Source organism: Octopus bimaculoides, chromosome 30 (genome assembly GCF_046866305.1).
Source record: "Octopus bimaculoides isolate indiv1 chromosome 30, ASM4686630v1, whole genome shotgun sequence".
NCBI lineage: Eukaryota > Metazoa > Mollusca > Cephalopoda > Octopoda > Octopodidae > Octopus > Octopus bimaculoides.
The window spans coordinates 18888558-18908557 of NC_142957.1; the positions used below are offsets into that span (position 1 = coordinate 18888558).

At 41.3% G+C, this 20000-nt stretch overlaps 1 protein-coding gene across 13 annotated transcripts in view; it reads right to left on the minus strand.

Annotated features, from left to right (window-relative positions):
* The window catches only part of LOC106878902 (neurofibromin), a 125658-nt gene that overhangs the window by 85700 nt on the left and 19958 nt on the right, over nucleotides 1-20000 (minus strand). For all 13 annotated transcript variants that reach the window (XR_016239184.1, XR_016239183.1, XM_089346075.1 and 10 more), the window contains exons 8-23: nucleotides 17175-17250; nucleotides 16165-16268; nucleotides 15135-15200; nucleotides 14439-14624; nucleotides 13566-13775; nucleotides 12798-12923; nucleotides 12240-12365; nucleotides 11473-11586; nucleotides 10474-10553; nucleotides 9568-9781; nucleotides 8477-8663; nucleotides 7961-8034; nucleotides 6734-6895; nucleotides 5518-5612; nucleotides 4395-4502; nucleotides 2961-3135 (exon numbers count right to left, since the gene is read on the minus strand). Coding sequence is in view for 11 of the 13 variants with exons in the window: in XM_089346075.1 (XP_089202201.1) it covers nucleotides 2961-3135; nucleotides 4395-4502; nucleotides 5518-5612; nucleotides 6734-6895; nucleotides 7961-8034; nucleotides 8477-8663; nucleotides 9568-9781; nucleotides 10474-10553; nucleotides 11473-11586; nucleotides 12240-12365; nucleotides 12798-12923; nucleotides 13566-13775; nucleotides 14439-14624; nucleotides 15135-15200; nucleotides 16165-16268; nucleotides 17175-17250 (2103 nt within the window). In the remaining 2 variants the exon portion in view is untranslated. The remainder of the gene's footprint in view (nucleotides 1-2960; nucleotides 3136-4394; nucleotides 4503-5517; nucleotides 5613-6733; nucleotides 6896-7960; nucleotides 8035-8476; nucleotides 8664-9567; nucleotides 9782-10473; nucleotides 10554-11472; nucleotides 11587-12239; nucleotides 12366-12797; nucleotides 12924-13565; nucleotides 13776-14438; nucleotides 14625-15134; nucleotides 15201-16164; nucleotides 16269-17174; nucleotides 17251-20000) is intronic.

Consider the following 20000-nt stretch of genomic DNA (forward strand, 5'->3'; position numbering starts at 1 on the left):
TCAATCAGTAAATCTTTATATTTCCTGAAATTCTCAAATTCTTTTGCCATGATATTATGATTTCAACAATGTGATTGTTTAAAAGAGTTCTAGCAATTAACAGCAAATTACATAAATTCATTTTTCTTCAAAAATTATGTTTCACTTCCATGGAATGCTTCAGAAAAAGCTTTGGAAAAAGTAAACAATTTTGAACAACATTGAAAAAATTAGCAACAGAAACAAATTAAAATATAAAAAAACTTTGAAAAATGTTGTTTTGAAGACATTAAATGAAATCACCACCATCATCATCATCGTTTAATGTCCGTTTTTTCCCTGCTGGCATGGGTTGGACAGTTTGACAAGAACAGACAAGCCGGAGGTCTCTGTCAGGTTCTATATCTACTCTGGAAGGGTTTTTACTGCTGGATGCCCTTCTTAATCTCAATGAAACCAACAATAATGAGGAGTGGGATAAAAATAAACTGGCTGCCCTGAAGGAGCAACATGGATGAGTTGAGGCCATCATCATCATCATCATCATCTAACGAGTTGAGAACAACAGATGAGGATTTAAAACTTCTTAATGTATTGGAGAGGGGATAATGATCAAAGGGGGATAACTGTCCTAAGGAGTAGTTGTTGTCAAGGGCAACTGCCCTTAGTGGGGGTAATTGTCCTCAGATGCATTTAACATCTATTTTCCCTGTTGGGTTGAATGAGTTGACAGGAGTCGGCAAATCAGGGGGCTGCACCCAGGCCCCCAGTTGTCTGTGGTTCTACACTCCTCAACAAGGGTCCACTGCCAGATTCGGTTTAAAGTTATACAACAAATACAATTAAACTAATTTTCTTTTATATATCAAGATGACCTCCACCACAGCAAAACACCTCTTCCTGTCTCTCTGTCACACTCTAACTTTTCCTCATCTCACACAAAATCCCCTCCTCCAATGCCCCCACCCCCCTTCTCCTCTCAAAACATCTTTGTCTTGCAAGTTACTTGGTGATGCTGCCAGTGCTGGTGCCATGTAAAAAGCATCCAGTCCACAATGTGAAGTGGTTGGCATTTGGAAGGGCATCCAGCTGTAAAAACCATGCCAAAGCTAACCTTGTGTGTGTGTGTGTGTGTCATAATTCTTTTAGTATTAATATTTATCACCTAAAATTGACATTCTGTCAAAAGATTTCTCCAAAATTCCATTTTCTTTGCAATTCCTTTAACCCCCACCCCCACTAACCCATTACTTGAGGGTTTTCTTTTTTTTTTTCGTTTCTTTTTCCCTTGCTTTTGTATTGTCCATGCTTACCATACATTTGATTATTCCCAGCCATGTAGGCTTTGGGTTCAGTCCCACTGTGCAACACGTCAGTTCGGGGCCAACCAAAGCGTTGCGAGTGGATCTGATGATAGCAGGCAGAAACCGAAATGGATTTGGGGGAAATATTTTTCTAGAACATTAATTTTGTATGTTTAACAAACTGGAATCGTAAAAATTAGGAAGAATGAATAAATAAATAAATAAAATAAAAACAAAGAAACAAAGAGGTTTGCTTTCACTGATAGTTATTACAAAATGCAACATTTTAAAATGAAACAACATTTGAAACAAAACAACAAAAAATGGAAATTTGAACATCGATATTACATAAGTCCCAAGATAGATAAAAAGAAAAAAAACCGTTTTTAGATATTGTGAGGTTTTACTGAAAAAAGTTTAATTAAAACTAAATTCAAACTGGAAAAAATTATGGATGAAATGAAGAATCTTACCTTGCTTTACTAAATATATGACCAGCCTAGCAAAAGACTCCGATGTCAAACTAAATAAATGAAGTTTTGGAGTGTAAGACATCTGAGCGAGATTGTTGCACTGGGGACAAAGTAATCGACAACCCCCCTCCCCTAAAACATCTCTATAGTAGAAAGGATTATTATTATTACTACTACTATTATTTATTATTATTATTATTATTATTATTATTATTATTATTATTATTATTAAGGCAGAACTGAGCTGTCAGACAAAATGCTTGAAAGCATTTCTTTTGTCTTTGCAATTTGAGTTCAAATTCCACTGAGACTAATTTGTCTTTTTATCTTTTTGGAGTCGATAAAATAAAGTCCTGATTAAGTGTTGGAGTTGAGGTCATTCACTGACCACCGGCCACTCAAATATTGCTAGCCTTGTGCATTATTCATCATCATCATCATCGTTTGACGTCTGCCTTCCATGCTGGCATGGGTTGGACGATTTGACTGAGGACTGGTAAGCCAGGAGGCTGCACCAGGCTCCAATCAGATCTGGCAAGGTTTCTACAACTGGATGCCCTTCCTAGCGCCAACCACTCTGAGTGTAATGGGTGCTTATTACATGCCACCAACATGGGAGCCAGTCAGGTGGCACTGGCTTCGACCACATTTATTTTTATTATAATCATAGTACCAAAGGGGTTAACGGCAACATCATCGTTATCGTTATATAATTAAGAAACAGTCCGTAAATGTATACAACAGCCAACAGATTTGGATGTGCAAGGGGAAAGGGACATGGGGGTGATTATGGGGGGGGGGGGGTTCAACGACACCATCACCATCTATTGTTGAGTGTTTTGGTAGAGAGACAGAGAGACAGACATAGAAATGCTCGGAGAGAGAAGAGAGAGACAATGGCAGAAAGAGAGAGGCAGACAATCACACAGAATGACAGAGAGAGGGAGAGAGAGAGAGAGAGAGAGGCAAGTACATAGAAAGACAGAAAGAAGATAGAGAGAGAGAGAAACAGAGAGGCATACACAATGGTAGAAAGAGAGAGGTAGACAGTCACAGAGAGAGAGAGAGAGAGACAGGGACATACAGACAAGAAGGCAGAGATATTGACAGGCACAAAGAAAGAAAAGGATATGGAGAGGTACATAGAGAGAGAGAGGTAGCTTGTTGGTGAAAGGGTATTAAGGGAGTGTTTGTGGTTGGTTACCTGGCCAGACGAGTCAAATGAAGATTTCTCCACACTGAGTTTGACCTGGTCAAAGAGATTCGGGTAGAGGGCAGGGTTTAACTCGTGGCCCAATAAGGCCTTGACATGCTTCTGGATATGGGCTCCGAATTTCTCATGTTGACACACTAAAAATTTGAGCAGGTTCTCGATAAATCTGGGAAAAATAAAGAAAAAAAAAAAGACATATAGATTAGAGGGGAGGGGCACGGAGAAAATAAATACGTTAAATAATATAAAACATGTGCTATGTGTGTGCAAGGGTGAGTGTATGTGTACGAGTATATAAGTGTGTGTATAAGAGTAAGCGTACCTGTGAAGGTGCATAACCTTGTGGTTAGGGATATTCAACTGACGATCATAAAGTCGTGAGTTCAATTCCTAGTGGTGCGTTGTGTCCTTGAGCAAGACACGTTATTTCGTATTGCTCCAGTCCACTCATCTGGGGAAAATGAGTCATACCTGTAATTCAAAAGGGGCCAGCATTGTCACATTCTGTGCCACAATCTCCCTGAAAGCTACATTAAGGTTACACATGTCTGTGGAATACTCAACCACTTGCATGTTAATTTCACGAGCAGACTGTTACCCTTATTAGCCATAACTGACAGACAGCCAGTTTTCTCAGTGTGCCTCTGTGTGTGTCTGTATAACTGCTTCTATTGGCTGCACTTTCCTCTACATCCAGTCATGTGATGTTGGCTCCCCCACGTGTCTGCTTTTATGAATGTTCTTCACCTTCTAGTTGAGAGTCTTCTCCTTCCTTTTCCCACTGGAGGTGTCCATTTGAAAGCTGTTTTAGAATGGTGTTGTTCTAATAACTGGGAGTATGTGACCTGCTAGTTTTAATCTTCCTTCTGGGAGGATCTTTAAAGTGGTAAGGCTATCAACTTGGCAGGTATATTTAATCAGGCCAATCCTAAGCCCACAAAGAAAAGAGAAAGGTTGCATGTTGGACCTGCAAGCCAACCCTACAAAACAGGAACAGTCACAGAAACAGCAAAAGAAAGCCAATGACCAAAATGACTATTATTACCCAGCTTGTGATAATGACTGTAGTTTTCTTCATCTCCATCATTAAATACTGTGTTTATAAGACTGACATAGATTTCATCCAAATCTCTCTTGCAGTGGTTACCTGTGTTGCTTAAGATTGCCATCCGTTACAGCTGTGTGAGCTGCAAACGTTTCTTTTGCCGGGATGGGGGGGGGGGTTATATTTTGAATAGAATGTTAGTGTACTTGTGGATGCTGGGTATAGAGATGAAGTTACTTTCCAAACTCCCATGCGAAGGTGTGTGAGGGGATGTTATGTGTGCGTGTTGATGGAGAAAGAGAAAGAGACAAAGAAGCGTCCACACCAACACAATCACCCTCACCGTCATTACCAAACCAAAGAAAGAGACCCACACTTACTGCGTGACCAGACAACACTGAGGGTCACCGGTTGAGCTCTGCATCAGGCTGCTTTTACGAGACGTGCCACATCCTGGCATTGATGGAGATCTAAAACAGGCCAAGAAACTGAAAAGACAACAAAAATAAATAAAACATACAAATAAAGTAAATAAGCAAACAAATACGACAGATAATCAATGGTGGTGCCCAGGTGTTGAAAACATAATGATATCCATTTGGCAACTGATGATGGGAATACATATTTGTAATGCTTGTTTGTGAATTTTATAAGCCTTAGTCTCATTATTCTGAGCTGTCCTTCACCAACCCTCACCTGTTTCCAGGGGAGGTAATATCCCCCCAACCCCCTCCTGGTCAGATAGGCCTTTCATGGAAGATGGAAAATATACAGCCTCGTTAGTATGACAATGATGCTCATTCACAACCATTGTGTGATGTCTAATTAATGGTACACACACACCAATGCTCGCTTCTTATCTCATGCTCTTCCTTGATGTGACTGGGGTCATTCCAAGTTAGTGGTCCCAGAGGCGTCATCATGCATAGAGCCAACCAGGTCCACCAGTGCTCCCCACCACCGGTGGTCCCGTGCCAAGCCCTCTGCAGCCTCCAAAGTGGCATTGAGCCTCCGGAGGTCTTCTCCGATCGCATCTAGCTATCTGAAACACGACCTACCACGACGCCTCTTCCAGTCCACAACTGCTGTGTCAAATGAAGGGTAAAAGAGGCTGGCATTTCCCCATTACAGCAAAGTGAACTGAAGCAAAGAGAGAGAGAGAGAGAGAAAGTACTGCAGACAAGAGTTCTTGGCTATATGTTTCCTTTGAACTTGTCAATTAGGTCTGCATTACAGATTTCAACAGACAATCCCCAGTTTCATGCCCCTACAACAGCCTTTACAAACACTGTCTTACCAACACGCTACAACCACTACTACAACCTCACAGACAAATTGTGTTTTCTCCTCTCTGTCCCTTCTACAAACACTCATTCACCAACACCTTACAACCACTGCCTGTGCACGTGTGTATGTGTGTGTATGTGTGTGTGTGTGTGTGTGTGTGTGTGTGTGTGTGTGTGCTGCTATTTGTGAACCCCCATTAACGAGGGCAATACTCACTGTGACAAGTTCGACCTGTTAGTGTTGTTCTGTAGGGCGACACTACCAAGAGCACAAAGGAAGCCGGTCATGTTCACCCATTCATTGAGTTGGTCCTGCAATTAAACAGGGAAATCAAATACAGGAAGAAGACGGGGGGGGGGGGACAAAGAACAGGAAGAGTGACGAGAGCGTGCGGTTCCCAAACTATGTCTTTCACCTTTTACTTGTTTCCGTCAACGGAATGCAGCCATGCTGGAGCACCATCTCAATGGGGTTTGGTTTCTAACAAATTGACCCCCAGTACTTTGTTTTTTTAAAGACTGGTACTTAGTCTGTCAGTCCCTTCTGCTGAACCACTAGGCTATGGGGATGTGAACAAACCAACACTTTTAGTCAGGTACTGACGGGGGACAGACACAAACACACACAAATATACAACAGGCTTCTTTCAGTTTCTGTCTCTCGAATCCACTCACAAAGCTTTGGTTGACCTGGCGCTACAGTAGAAGACACTTGCCCAAGGTATCACACACTGGGACTGAACCTGGAACCATGTGGTTGGGAAGCAAAACTTTTTCCCACACAACCATGCCTGCACCTATATATATATATATATATATATATATATATATATATATATACACATACATACACACATACATACAACCACACACACACATGTATATATATATATATATATATATATATATATATATATATATATATAGATGTATACATACACACATATACACATACACCCACACAAATATAAATATAATGCACAATATACAGATTTAACTAATCCCCTGGTAATCAGGCCAAAGCTCCTTTAGTGGATCAGGCTCCACACCAGAGAGTAAGCCAACACAGGGGGACGTAATGTAGAGATCCCTTTGCAATTGGAATGCAGTAAATCCAATCAGTGAAGATTATTTCAGGAAGTGTATATGGAATATCAAGAAAGTCAGGAGTTATGACATAGATATATATTTATGTCACCAGTTGATATCCATAGAATATCACATATGACAAGTTTCTTTCTGTTTCTGTCTACCAAACCCATTCACAAGGCTTTGGTGGGCCCAAGCCTACAATAAAAGACACTAGCCAAAAGGTGCCACACAGTGGCACTGAACCCAGAACCATGTAGTAGGGACATAAACTTTTTATCACACAGGCAAAAAAAAAAAAAAAAAAAGAACAGAGAGAAGCAACTTGTGAGGGAAAAACCAACCTCTAACTCGTGATCAGATGTCCCATGGTGGGTTGGTTTTCTCCGTAGCCGAATCGTTTCCCCAATACTTCCAGAGCTGCAGCCTTCTTCCAGCTTTCCTTTCGGGTAGATATCAAGGTTTTTCGTGACATTGTCCCATGCTTTACATGTGTCCTCCCATGCCTGCAATGATAACAGCAACACACATTCAGATTGTCGACATCTTCACAGCTGGAACACTTTCAATATTTATATCTACGCTACATCGTCTCATTTTCATCACCAGCCAGCATCAAATGTCTTATTCGTGGATGTGCCACATCTTTACAATATCTATATCTACATTATATTTCAATCAGTTTCATCTCCAGCCATCATCCGGTTTCTTATTCCTGGATGTGTATTAACCACGTCTTTACAGCATGGAAAAAAGGACACTTAACCCTTTCGTTACTGTATTTCTGTTGAGATGGTCTGTGTTTCTCTCAATTATTTTAAAATATAACAAAGAATTTAGTAAAATAACTTCGTTATCATTAAGCTAGTGTTAGGAATATAAATTGTGACTAAGGTTTGGTGGAAGATTTTAATTCAAAACTTATGAAAACAAGATATTTGTACTCAGAGCCAGAACCGGTTTCAACCAGGTTGGTAATGAAAGGGTTAAACGATGATGGTCTGTGTTTGTGGGGGCAATGACCAAGTGACGAAGACTTTTGATGATTTGCTGTGCTCGAGGAGACATGTCAAACTAAATAAAACTGTAGCCATGACCAGCACTGGTGACACGTAAAAGGCACCAATGAAGGTGGCGCATGAAAGGCACCCAAACCAATGATACATAAGAGGCACTCGTGCCAGGGACTCGTCGCTGGCATATCAAGCCATACAAACCAAGCTAAATCAGAATGGAGCCCAGTGCAGCCCTGCAGTTTACCAGTTCCAGTGAAAGTGTCCAACCCATGCCAGCATGGGAAACAGATGCTTGATGATATGTGGGTGTGTGTGTGTGCGTACATATATGTATGTATGTATAATGAACATCGTTTTCCATCCACTTTCCTCGCTCTCAAGGGTTAGAGAGTTTGACAAAGTCCAAGCCAGTTCTCATATTCAAAATTACTGACCCCAGCCAGCCCAATCTAGGGGCAGGGCGTCAAAGGCCAACATCTGACCTTTGTGGTTTATTTTGAGTTTAACATCCTAAGGCCAGACAGAGGGGGTTGAGAGTAAGGGGAGATAACTCACCTGCGTATTCCCTGGGGTTGGATGATCGATCTTCCGTAATAATCCCATTATTTTCTTCTGTAGTAAAGCTCGACCTGAACAGAGGGAATCGGAGGTGAGTTGAGAGTGACACCACCACCACCAACCAACCAACCAACCAACCAACCACACATGCACCACTGCAATGCAGACACATAAACCACCACTACTGCCACTACCACTTCACTCACTGTTATATCAATTCTACAATAGATACTCCACCTTCACTATAACAATGCATGCACCACCACTACCACAATTACTACCATCACCACCACCACCACTAATGCCACCACTACTACCACCTCAACTACCACAATCAATCACCATCCCCACCACTGCCATCACCACCACTACCATTATCATCCCTACCGTCACCACCACCACCACTGTCACGCACTGACGCATATACCGTCACCACCACACACAAACACTCATGCCATCACATACAGCATCATGACCACCACCACCACCACTACTAGAGAAGGGACACATCACCTGTGGTCAGCGTCATGCTGGCAGCAGCCAGGTCCGAGTAGACATTGTAGTTAGGGAGTATTTGAGTGACGGCCACCTCATCGGCCCCGCACCGGATGTCAGCTTCCTCACACAGCAAATGAAAACAGGACATGGCAGTGAGTACAGCGTTGACATCAATACTCCACAGATACATGAAGAACACCTCCTGGAAAAAGACACACACACAGAATGAATCATATAATACAGCTAGAATAGTATTGATAATAATAATAATAATAATAATAATAAAAGCACTCTCCATCTAAAATGGAATAAATGTGGGGATAGTTTTAGCAGGCATGGCAAAGGCAAAAGTGCCCTTGCTCGTCTTGGCCTGCAGAGGATGCCCGGTTCTAAGGCAGCTGAAATCAAGTTATAAGGAAAGGAAACCAAAAATGATAATAATAATGATCTTTTTAATTACAGGTACAAGGCCTGAAATTTGGGAGAGGGGACTAGTTGATTACATCGATCCCCAGTGTGCAACTGGTATTTATTTAATCGACCCCCAAAAGGATGAAAGGCAAAGTCGAGCTCAGAGGAAAGTGAAGATGCTGTCAAGCATTTTGTCCAGTGTGCCAACGACCCTGGCAGCTCGCCGCTTTTAATGATTAACCTTCCTTTTATAGGAACAAGGCCTGAAGTCTCGTGGGAGGGGGGGTAGCTGATTACATCACCCCCTAGTGTTCAACAGGTATTTATTTCATTGACCCCTGGAAGAGGCATGAAAAGCAAAGTCAATTTTGGAATTCGAATGCAGGACACAAAGATGGACAAAATGCCTGGTAGTGTCTTGTGCCTTCCTAATAATGACAACGTCCTACAACTCCCACAATAAGTATAATTATCAAAACAGAAAAGGAAGGAGGAGGAGGAGGAGGTATAAGTGACAAAAGTGAAGGTGGGGTGGGGGAAGAGGCAGAGGAGTAGGAAGAGGTGGTAGAGCAAGAGGATGAGAAGGGAGGGGGAGAAGAGGAAGAGAAAAAAGATGACGAGGGGGAGGAAGGGGTGGAGGGGGCAAGAAGAAGAAGAAGAGGAGGAGGAATGCAGATGAAGCTAAGATGGTTTACCTCTAGAACGATGTGAGAGTCTGTACAGATGGTAATGTTGCTGCCGAGATTGGCATTGATGCTGTGCTTTTGGAGGAAACTGTTGCGACAGATGAGGATCTCATGGAGCCATTTGAGGATTTCGGTGTTGTTGGCCATTGGCGGCGCACCTGGAGGGTTTGGATTCAGCTGGTTCTGGATCAGCTTTTGAGAGACGGACGTTAACACTTGAGAGCTGCAACAATAAAAAGAAAACAGTAGTAGTAATGGTGGTGGTGGTGGTGGTGTTGATCAGAGAAGCCCAGCACCATAAACTTACTACCTTTGTAGCTCAGATGTGTGTGTGTGTGTGTTCGTTCATACCTGTGGTTCTCAACCTTTTTAATATCCAGGCCAGATCCAAAACTGGGAAAAATGTATTATACCTGTAGCAATATACCATGCTTGAGAAGACCTGTCAAACCAAGTGTGGCCAATGCCAATGTCACATAACTGGCACCTGTGCCAGTGACACGTAAAAAGCACCCACTACACTCTCGGAGTGGTTGGCATTAGGAAGGGCATCCAGCTGTAGAAACTCTGCCAGATCAGATTGGAACCTGCTGCAGCTGCCCAGCTTACTTAGTTTTCAGTCAAACCATTCAACCCATGCCAGCATGGAAAACAGATGTTAAATAATGATGATGATGAGAGGGAAAACTGTTGAAAGCCACCTGAAGAATGCCTGAGGGTCGCATGCGTCCCTGGGAGGTTTGTCTGAGGATTGCTAGTGTATGCATGCACACACACATACACCCAGAGGCCTGATAGAAGACGAGAAGCAGAACCGAATATTCAAAAGTTACTAAACTAGTTACACAGCCTTACAACATAAAATGCAAGACCTTTGCTAAGACCAAAATTATACATATTGGGACATATTCTTACCTTATTTTCCAAAATGTATTTATTGGTGCTTCAGGATTCCACAATGCTATAATTTCTGGCTGATGTAACCGTAGCAGAGCCTGAAAAACAGAGAAGGAATTCAGTCAATCATAAACAAACAACAGTAAGTCATCAATCGTGTGATCGTCAGTCATTATTGTCATATAAACAAAGATTGCTTTAGTTGGACACCTATCTCATTTCATCTGTCTTGCATATGTTTCAGTCATTGGACTGTGGCCATGCTGGGGCAATGCTTGGAAGAGTTTAGTCAAACAGATCGACCTTAGCAGTCATTTTTTTTAAAGTCTGGTACTCATTCTATTAGTTTCTTTTGCAGAACTGCAGTTATGGGAATGTAAACAAACCAACACCAGTTGTCAAACAATAAGGGGAGGGGGTCAAACACAAACACACATATAATATAGATATATATATGACAGGCTTCCACATAGTTTTCATCTACCAAATTCACTCTGTAATTAGTGCTGGTTGTCATTAACAAGTCCCAATTCAGCCTTAGGATTAAAAACACACCAGTTATGACCAACCCTCCTCAGCATCACCTGGCAAGATGCAGAAGAAAATACTCAAAACAGTAGCTATAGAATGGGGACCCACAGAGGGATGAAGGAAGAAAGGGGAAAGCCAAAAAGAAAGGGTACACCACCGTTAATGCAACTTAGAATCACCAGGGAAGATGCAGGTGGTTATATTAATGGGTTCCAGCAGAGGGATGAAGAAAGAGAAGGAGATGCAAGACACGGGGTACCATATTTAGATCAGAAGCTATTTAGAATCACCTGGGAAGATGCTGGCAACTACACTCAAAACCAGGAAGACTAGATTCTTCTTGTTGCTGGCCTGATGTAGAGGCCGTTTGTGTGAGAGAGGGATCAAAAGCTAAGACTGATGACGATGACAACAACATCCTCATTAACAGCAACAACAACTAATGAATATTCATGATGAACAAACAAAATTCTTGGTGCCACTTACCTCCATCGCTTCTTGTGCAATTTCCGGCATTTGTTGGACATGGACAAGGGACACTAAACCATTTATCAGCTCTGACGTGCTGTTTTGGACTTCATGCCCTGGTTTGTCTGGGTTCTGCAGGAAGCAACATACAGATAGAAACAAACAAAAATTATAATGAAATTACATCCACCACCACCACCACCTCTATCGCCAAAACCACCACCACCATCACACTCTATGCAAGTCATGTTAATAGCAGGAAGATTATAGTTTCTAGGGTAATCCTCAAGTAGTTCTCAACCAGGGACCTCGTGACCCTTGGGAGTCCATATAAGATATATATAAATATTGAAAGAAAGAAAATGGAGAAAGATGGATGAATAATTTATTTGTACGATATTAATGTGGAAATTTTTTAAAAAATAGCAATATAAATAAATTACAAGTTGTGAAGGTCAAAAAGAAAATGAAAAATGTGAAACTCCATTTTCTTTTTTGAGCTTCACAACTTATAATTTATTTGCATTGTTATTTTTTTTTTTTAATTTCAACATCTTAATATACAAATAAATTAGTTGTACATCCATCTTTCTCCATTTTCTTTCAATATTAATAATATGTATTACCACAATAATCCCTAACATATCATCAAGGCTTTCTCCTTATATGGCAGTGATTAACTGGTGGAATCTTTTGGATTATATAATCCCTAATGTGGATCTAACTTCCTCGAATTGACTATATACATATATTAGATATAGAGAGTATATATAAATTATACATACATGTAACATAAGGAGGGGGTCAGCATGGATTAGTTTGACCAAACCTAACAGGAAATATCTCTGCATTGTGTTCTCTTCCCCTGGCCGCGATAGCTTGAAACCGGTCATCTTCGTAATGGTGGAGAACTGCAACACAACAACAAGAACAACAGGTGTGTTTACAAGAAGTTGGAGGACACACAGACACACACGTATACACTTATATATGCAGAAATATGCATACATATGTTGAAACATCTTAAAATATACACCATATACACACACATATCATCATCATCATCATAGGTTAGACGGTTCAACAAGAACAAAGAAACCAGAGAGCTCTGCCAGGTCCTAGGTCTACATTGACAGGGTTTCTACAGCTGTACTGGGTGTACACATGCACGTGGGTGTATATGTATACATATATGTATACACACACCCACACACACACATAAATACATATATACACACATACATATATACATATATAAATAATAAATGCGAAAAGAAAGAATGAGAGAAGAATGAAGAGAGAAGAGAGGCAAAGCTGCGAGAGGGAAAGGTGCGGGTTGGTACCTGTGTCTTTGGTCCTTGGCTTGCTGTTGCTTGCATCACTTTGTTCACAGCATCATTGAACATGCTACGCAGTTCACCAGCTTTACTGTACATCTTTCGAATCTCAGGCCACCATGCTAACCGCGGCTGCAAAATATACACAACAAACAACTCATGAGTGAAAACAACAAACAGGGAACGTGTATTTGCATGTTATTAAAGTGTGTCTGTTACGAGCTTGGTTCAGGGGCTTCCACTTCACCCCACACGGGTCAGGTCAGTGAGCAAAGAAAACCAGGAAAAGATGGCTGTGGCTATCTGGTCACTGCATGTACCACCCTGAACTGGAAGCATCCAAATTTGTTTTGTGGAACCCGTGAGAAGGAAAACGTCATCAGACTTACATGGACAACTGGCCTGGAATGCATCCAGGACCTGCAAGGTGTGCCTGCTGCAGCTTGGGTGAGTATCTGACCATAATAATAATAATAATAATAAAATCTATTCACAAGGCTTTGGTTAGCCGAAGGTTAAACAAGGCAGGTAGGAGATACTTGCCCAAGGTGCCATGCGGTGGGGCTTAATTCAAGAGAACATGGTCAGGAAGTAAGCTGCTTAACCACAGCACCCATTCTTACACCAACAGAATAATGCAGAACCAAACCCCACCCCACCCCACCCCACAACCACTGACCAAGGAAAAAAAAACAGAAAAACAAAATAAAGAAAAAGAGAAAAAAAACCCCAAACAAACATGGTTTTGATCATGTGAGTAAGTGATTGACTTACCTGTGTGATGATCTTGTACAATGCACTGACTAATACCAGGTGGTAGATGAGTGGAGATTGAGGGTTGAGACAGACCTTGGGTAGATCTCCGATGTATGGGTTGATGCGGAAGAACGAAACAAAACAGTCGATGTACAGGTCAATGTCTTGACCGATTGTACCCTGGCTACGGCTGAACTTGGTACTGGAAGGTGGGCTGAACAGAAGGGTCTGCGGAGAATAGAATAGAAACCACAACTTAAATGTATGCGAATGTGTGTGTGTGTGTGTTAGCCTATCGATCCCCCCAAGAGACTGTTTCAGAGAGAATTGGCAGAAGACAAGCACATGCAAGGTAGACAGGAAAAGTGCTTCAAGGATACTCTGAAAGCCTCACCAAAGAACTTTGAGGTCGACCCCAGAACTTGGGAAATGCAAGAACAAGACTACCCTGCCTGGTAAAGCTGCACCAACAGAGGTGCCACTCCCTACGGACAGAACAGGATTGCAGGGACACAAAGGAAACGTGAGCTATGCAAGTTCAGAGCCAACTCCTTGCCTTTGGTCCCAGCAGACCACCAGGGCCAAGATGTGACAGGGTCTTTTGAGCACGCATCAGACTCATTGGTCACAACTGGATACACCATGCCCTGTCCTTTTTTCTCCCATGTGATGTTGTCATTCATCACCAACAACGATGGACAAACTAATATTCTAATTAGGTGGAGCTATTAATTGATGCATTTTGAAAACGAAACTCTATTACAACCTAATCTTATTTGAACCCAGCTTCTGCCCATTAAAACGTAATTAAACAATTTGCAAAAGCCGGATGCCTGTTTCGTCAAAAGGAAAGGTCAAAGCTCGGGAATGCGTAAAGAGAGATGAACGAACCTTGAGGTCGTGGGTCACAGATTGGACTAGCGTGAACAAAACATTAGGACGATCGTTAATGTTGATATATGTAGATGCTTTGCACATGCGGACAAATGTCACGGCGGCCCCTTCTGTTTGAGATGCCTTCGAACTTCCTCCATGCGGATTCGATAACGCTTTGCGGGCTTCATCAATAAAATGTTTCTGAAAGAGACAAATCATTATCATTATCATTATTATTATTGTAATTAGACAAGTGTGTGTGTGTGTGTGCGCACATATGTATGCACGTATGTGGCTTGGTGATTAGCATGTTCAGCTCAATTACATCGACCCCAATGTGTAACTGGTACTTATTTAATTGACCCTGAAAGGATGAAAGGCAAAGTCGACCTCAGCGGAATTTGAACTCAGAATGTAACGGCAGAATATTAATAAAACTATGGAATGTCCATAAGTTGTGTAAGATGTTGTTCTTGTTGTTGTTAACGAGCAATACTGTTTAGTTTTTTTTAAACATTTTTTATACAATTCCATATTGTATCGTCCTGTATTTTCCTCGATCTTTTTGTCACCTTTTGTGGTCAATAAACATGTCATTATTTTAATTTTTATAACTATTATAATTATTAATTATTATAATAATTACTATCATCATTATTATTAATTACAATGGAAATATGATGATGATGATGATGAAGGTGAACAACATACCTTTTTTAGCATCTGTGGGGAACAAGGTGCACCAGCATCAGCGTTTTTGATTTCCTCAAGGATTTTCTGTTTAAATAAGTAAAAGAATATAATGAAGATGATGATGATGATAAAGCTCTCTGGTTATTGGTAACTTTCTGTCAAATAGTATGAAGCACTGGAAAACAACATTTACACTGAATTCAGAGCCCTGACTGGCCCTTGTGCCAGTGGGACACAAAAGGCACCCACTACACTCATGGAGTGATTGGCGTTAGGAAGAGCATCCAGCTGTAGAAACCTTGCCAGATTAGATTGGGGCCTCTGTCAAACCGGCTAACCCTTACCAGCATGGAAAATAGACATCAAACGATGATGATGATGGTGGTGGTGATGAAGTCTACCATCATCAAAGAATTAGCTCTCAAAATAAATTACAAATATTTAGGTCTATGTGAAGAGGATGGCACCCAACACTCACAAATGCACAAAAGAATTCAGTAGAAAAATGTTAGCCCCATCCCACACAGCAAGCTTAACCCCTTGGCAATGGTTTTATCTTATCAAATAACCAGGTTGCATTGATGGTATTCATTTCAGCTGAGATCAGCAATTAGAGTATATCAGAATGCTCGTCAGGTACTTGCTCAGTATTCCTTTACACACACACACACACACACATGCTTAATGGACTTTCGAATGACTAGGATTGTAAGGCTATTAGATAGAAGATGTGGGTTTAATCAGTACAGGTGTGATACCTGTCGGTGAGATTGAAGAGAGAGAGAGAGAGTGAGTGAGAAAGAAAGAAAATGACAGACAAAAAGAGAAAAACAGGAGGAAAATTCAAGGTTTCTTAAGTTTGTAGTGTGATTAGAAGAGTTTCCAATATTTTGAGAGAAAGAGAGGCAGGGTGAGACAGACAGACAGAGATAAAGAGAGAGAGAGAAAGAGAAGACAATAGATAGTTAGAATTCTAGAGAGTGAGAGAAGATGAAAAGAAAACAACTAGAAAACCATTGTTGTTGTTCTAGTTGTAGTCACTACTTACAGGACAGAGTACCAACAACATCATCTGGAGTGGCCATACTGTAGCTTTCTTCTTGGAGTTTTCTGTAAAGCTGTTGAACAGCTCAAACATTTTATCACAGTAATCTGTAAGAGACAACAAGAACAATGAAAAGCAATGATGACTAAGATGCACAGACATTACAGAGTTGGGATGAGTGCAATTTCATCAGTATTAATATATAGGTTATTATATACACAAAGGTGTAGAAGGTGTGTTTATATCATTGTTGCTTTATAAACTTTTGTGTACGTACGTACATACATACATATATATATATATATACATATATATATATATATATATATATATATATATATATATATATATATATATATATATATATATATATATATATAGATTGGAGCCTGGTGTTGCCATCCGGTTTCACCAGTCCTCAGTCAAATCGTCCAACCCATGCTAGCATGGAAAGCGGACGTTAAACGATGATGATGATGATGATGATATATATATATATATATATATATATACACACACATATATATAATTAATAAGTCTGAAAATGGAGAGGTTCAATGGATAGAAATTAATTAATTAACATTGCCTTTCAGTTTCCGCCTACCAAATCCATTGACAAGGTTTTGGTTGGCCCAAGGCTATAATAGGAGATATTTCAAAATGACACACACAGTGGGACTGAACCTGGGACCACACGGTTAGGAAGCTGGCTTCTCAACCTTCTAACCGACAGCCACACTTGTAGATGACAATAATGGTGCTAACAATCATTTATTAACGGCAATGTAACAACGATGACAGCAATGATGACAACGACGGTGATGATGACGATGACAACGGTGATGACAAGAGTGATGATGACGATGACAACGGTGACGATGATGATGATAAATAAACAACAATGATGGCGGCAACAACAACAACAATCATAATGATGATGACAATGATGATGATGATGGTGACGGTGATGAAGATGATGATGATGATGATGATGATGAAAACAAAGGCCTCACCTTGTAATTCGCTGTCTGGTTTCTGGTGTAAATTATTAAATTCATGTGGGTAATTATCCATCCAATTCCAGATAGCCTGGAAATACAAAACCAAAATTCATTACGATTCCTTATAAACCACTGAGTCCGACCACGACCTACACTAGGAATCCTCCACAACAGCGTTTTCTGACCCGTCCTCATGACCACCACCACAGAATGACAACTGGAATCAGTGAGCATCACCACCTTAAAAATCTTCTGTAGGTAGGGAAGTGTTCATCTGAATCCCCTGCTCCCACCAACCCCCACCCCCATTTTCTTCATGACCCAGTGGTTAGGGCATTGCCCTCGTAACTGCAAGATTGTGGTTTCAGTCCCCAGACAAGGCAATGCACTGTGTTCTTCATTTCATGTTGCTCCAGTGCATTCAGCTGTAAATGAGTTACCCTGTGACAGGCTAGCATCCTATCCAGGGGGAATGTTGTGAACCTGGCTACTCGAATGCCATGGAAACCAGGTAACTGGCCCTATGAGTCCCAAGACTCTGACCAGGGGTTCATGATGATGATGATGATGATGATGATGATCTTACACCCCCAACCACTGTTAGGAATTATTGCTCTTCATGGCCACACATCATCATCATCACAACATGCTAGAAATAGAAACTAAATCTCCTCAAATTACACACACATACAGGTCGGTCCTGAAACCTATATCTCCTGAGGCCAGAGCTTAACATGATTTCCATGGAGCAGAGGTGATAAATTCAACACTGCCCCACGATGGAATGCCAATCCCTCATTGAGTTAACTTCCCAACTATTTTTGGAACTCATTTCACAGCCGAGTGGATTGGAGCAGTGTGAAATGAAGTGCTTCGCTCAACAACACAAAACAGCCTGGTCTGGGAATTGAACCCACAATCCTATCCTTAAAGCATAGTGTATCTAGGACTACATAATCTGATGTCCTTCCTTTTCTAACATAATCAAATGTAATTTGAAGGAGATTTGGTTGCTGTTTCTACCAGTTTGAACAATCACATAGGTAGGTAGGTAGGTAGGTAGGTGGGAAGGTAGATAGGAGGATAAGTGGGTAAGTAGGTGGGGAGTTGGAGAGTAAAGCCAATCCAAACTACGTATGAGCCATGAAATTGAACCAGAGACAACTACACCTACATGTATAGTGACAGCAATGGTATTAGAGAGGGTACTTATGGACAGAGGTGGTATAGAGAGGGTGTATACAGACAGGGCTGCTATATAGATGGTGTATATGGACAGAGGTGGTATAGAGATGGTGTATACAGACAGAGCTGCTATATAGATGGTGTATATGGACAGAGGTGGTATAGAGAGGGTGTATACAGACAGGGCTGCTATATAGATGGTGTATATGGACAGAGGTGGTATAGAGAGGGTGTATACAGACAGGGCTGCTATATAGATGGTGTATATGGACAGAGGTGGTATAGAGAGGGTGTATACAGACAGAGCTGCTATATAGATGGTGTATATGGACAGAGGTGGTATAGAGAGGGTGTATACAGACAGAGCTGCTATATAGATGGTGTATATGGACAGAGGTGGTATAGAGAGGGTGTATACAGACAGGGCTGCTATATAGATGGTGTATATGGACAGAGGTGGTATAGAGAGGGTGTATACAGACAGAGCTGCTATATAGATGGTGTATATGGACAGAGGTGGTATAGAGAGGGTGTATACAGACAGAGCTGCTATATAGATGGTGTATATGGACAGAGGTGGTATAGAGAGGGTGTATACAGACAGGGCTGCTATATAGATGGTGTATATGGACAGAGGTGGTATAGAGAGGGTGTATACAGACAGAGCTGCTATATAGATGGTGTATATGGACAGAGGTGGTATAGAGAGGGTGTATACAGACAGGGCTGCTATATAGATGGTGTATATGGACAGAGGTGGTATAGAGAGGGTGTATACAGACAGGGCTGCTATATAGATGGTGTATATGGACAGAGGTGGTATAGAGAGGGTGTATACAGACAGAGCTGCTATATAGATGGTGTATATGGACAGAGGTGGTATAGAGAGGGTGTATACAGACAGAGCTGCTATATAGATGGTGTATATGGACAGAGGTGGTATAGAGAGGGTGTATACAGACAGAGCTGCTATATAGATGGTGTATATGGACAGAGGTGGTATAGAGAGGGTGTATACAGACAGGGCTGCTATATAGATGGTGTATATGGACAGAGGTGGTATAGAGAGGGTGTATACAGACAGGGCTGCTATATAGATGGTGTATATGGACAGAGGTGGTATAGAGAGGGTGTATACAGACAGAGCTGCTATATAGATGGTGTATATGGACAGAGGTGGTATAGAGAGGGTGTATACAGACAGAGCTGCTATATAGATGGTGTATATGGACAGAGGTGGTATAGAGAGGGTGTATACAGACAGGGCTGCTATATAGATGGTGTATATGGACAGAGGTGGTATAGAGAGGGTGTATACAGACAGAGCTGCTATATAGATGGTGTATATGGACAGAGATGGTATAGAGAGGGTGTATACAGACAGGGCTGCTATATAGATGGTGTATATAGACAGAGATGGTATAGAGAGGGTGTATACAGACAGGGCTGCTATATAGATGGTGTATATGGACAGAGGTGGTATAGAGAGGGTGTATACAGACAGAGCTGCTATATAGATGGTGTATATGGACAGAGATGGTATAGAGAGGGTGTATACAGACAGGGCTGCTATATAGATGGTGTATATGGACAGAGATGGTATAGAGAGGGTGTATACAGACAGGGCTGCTATATAGATGGTGTATATAGACA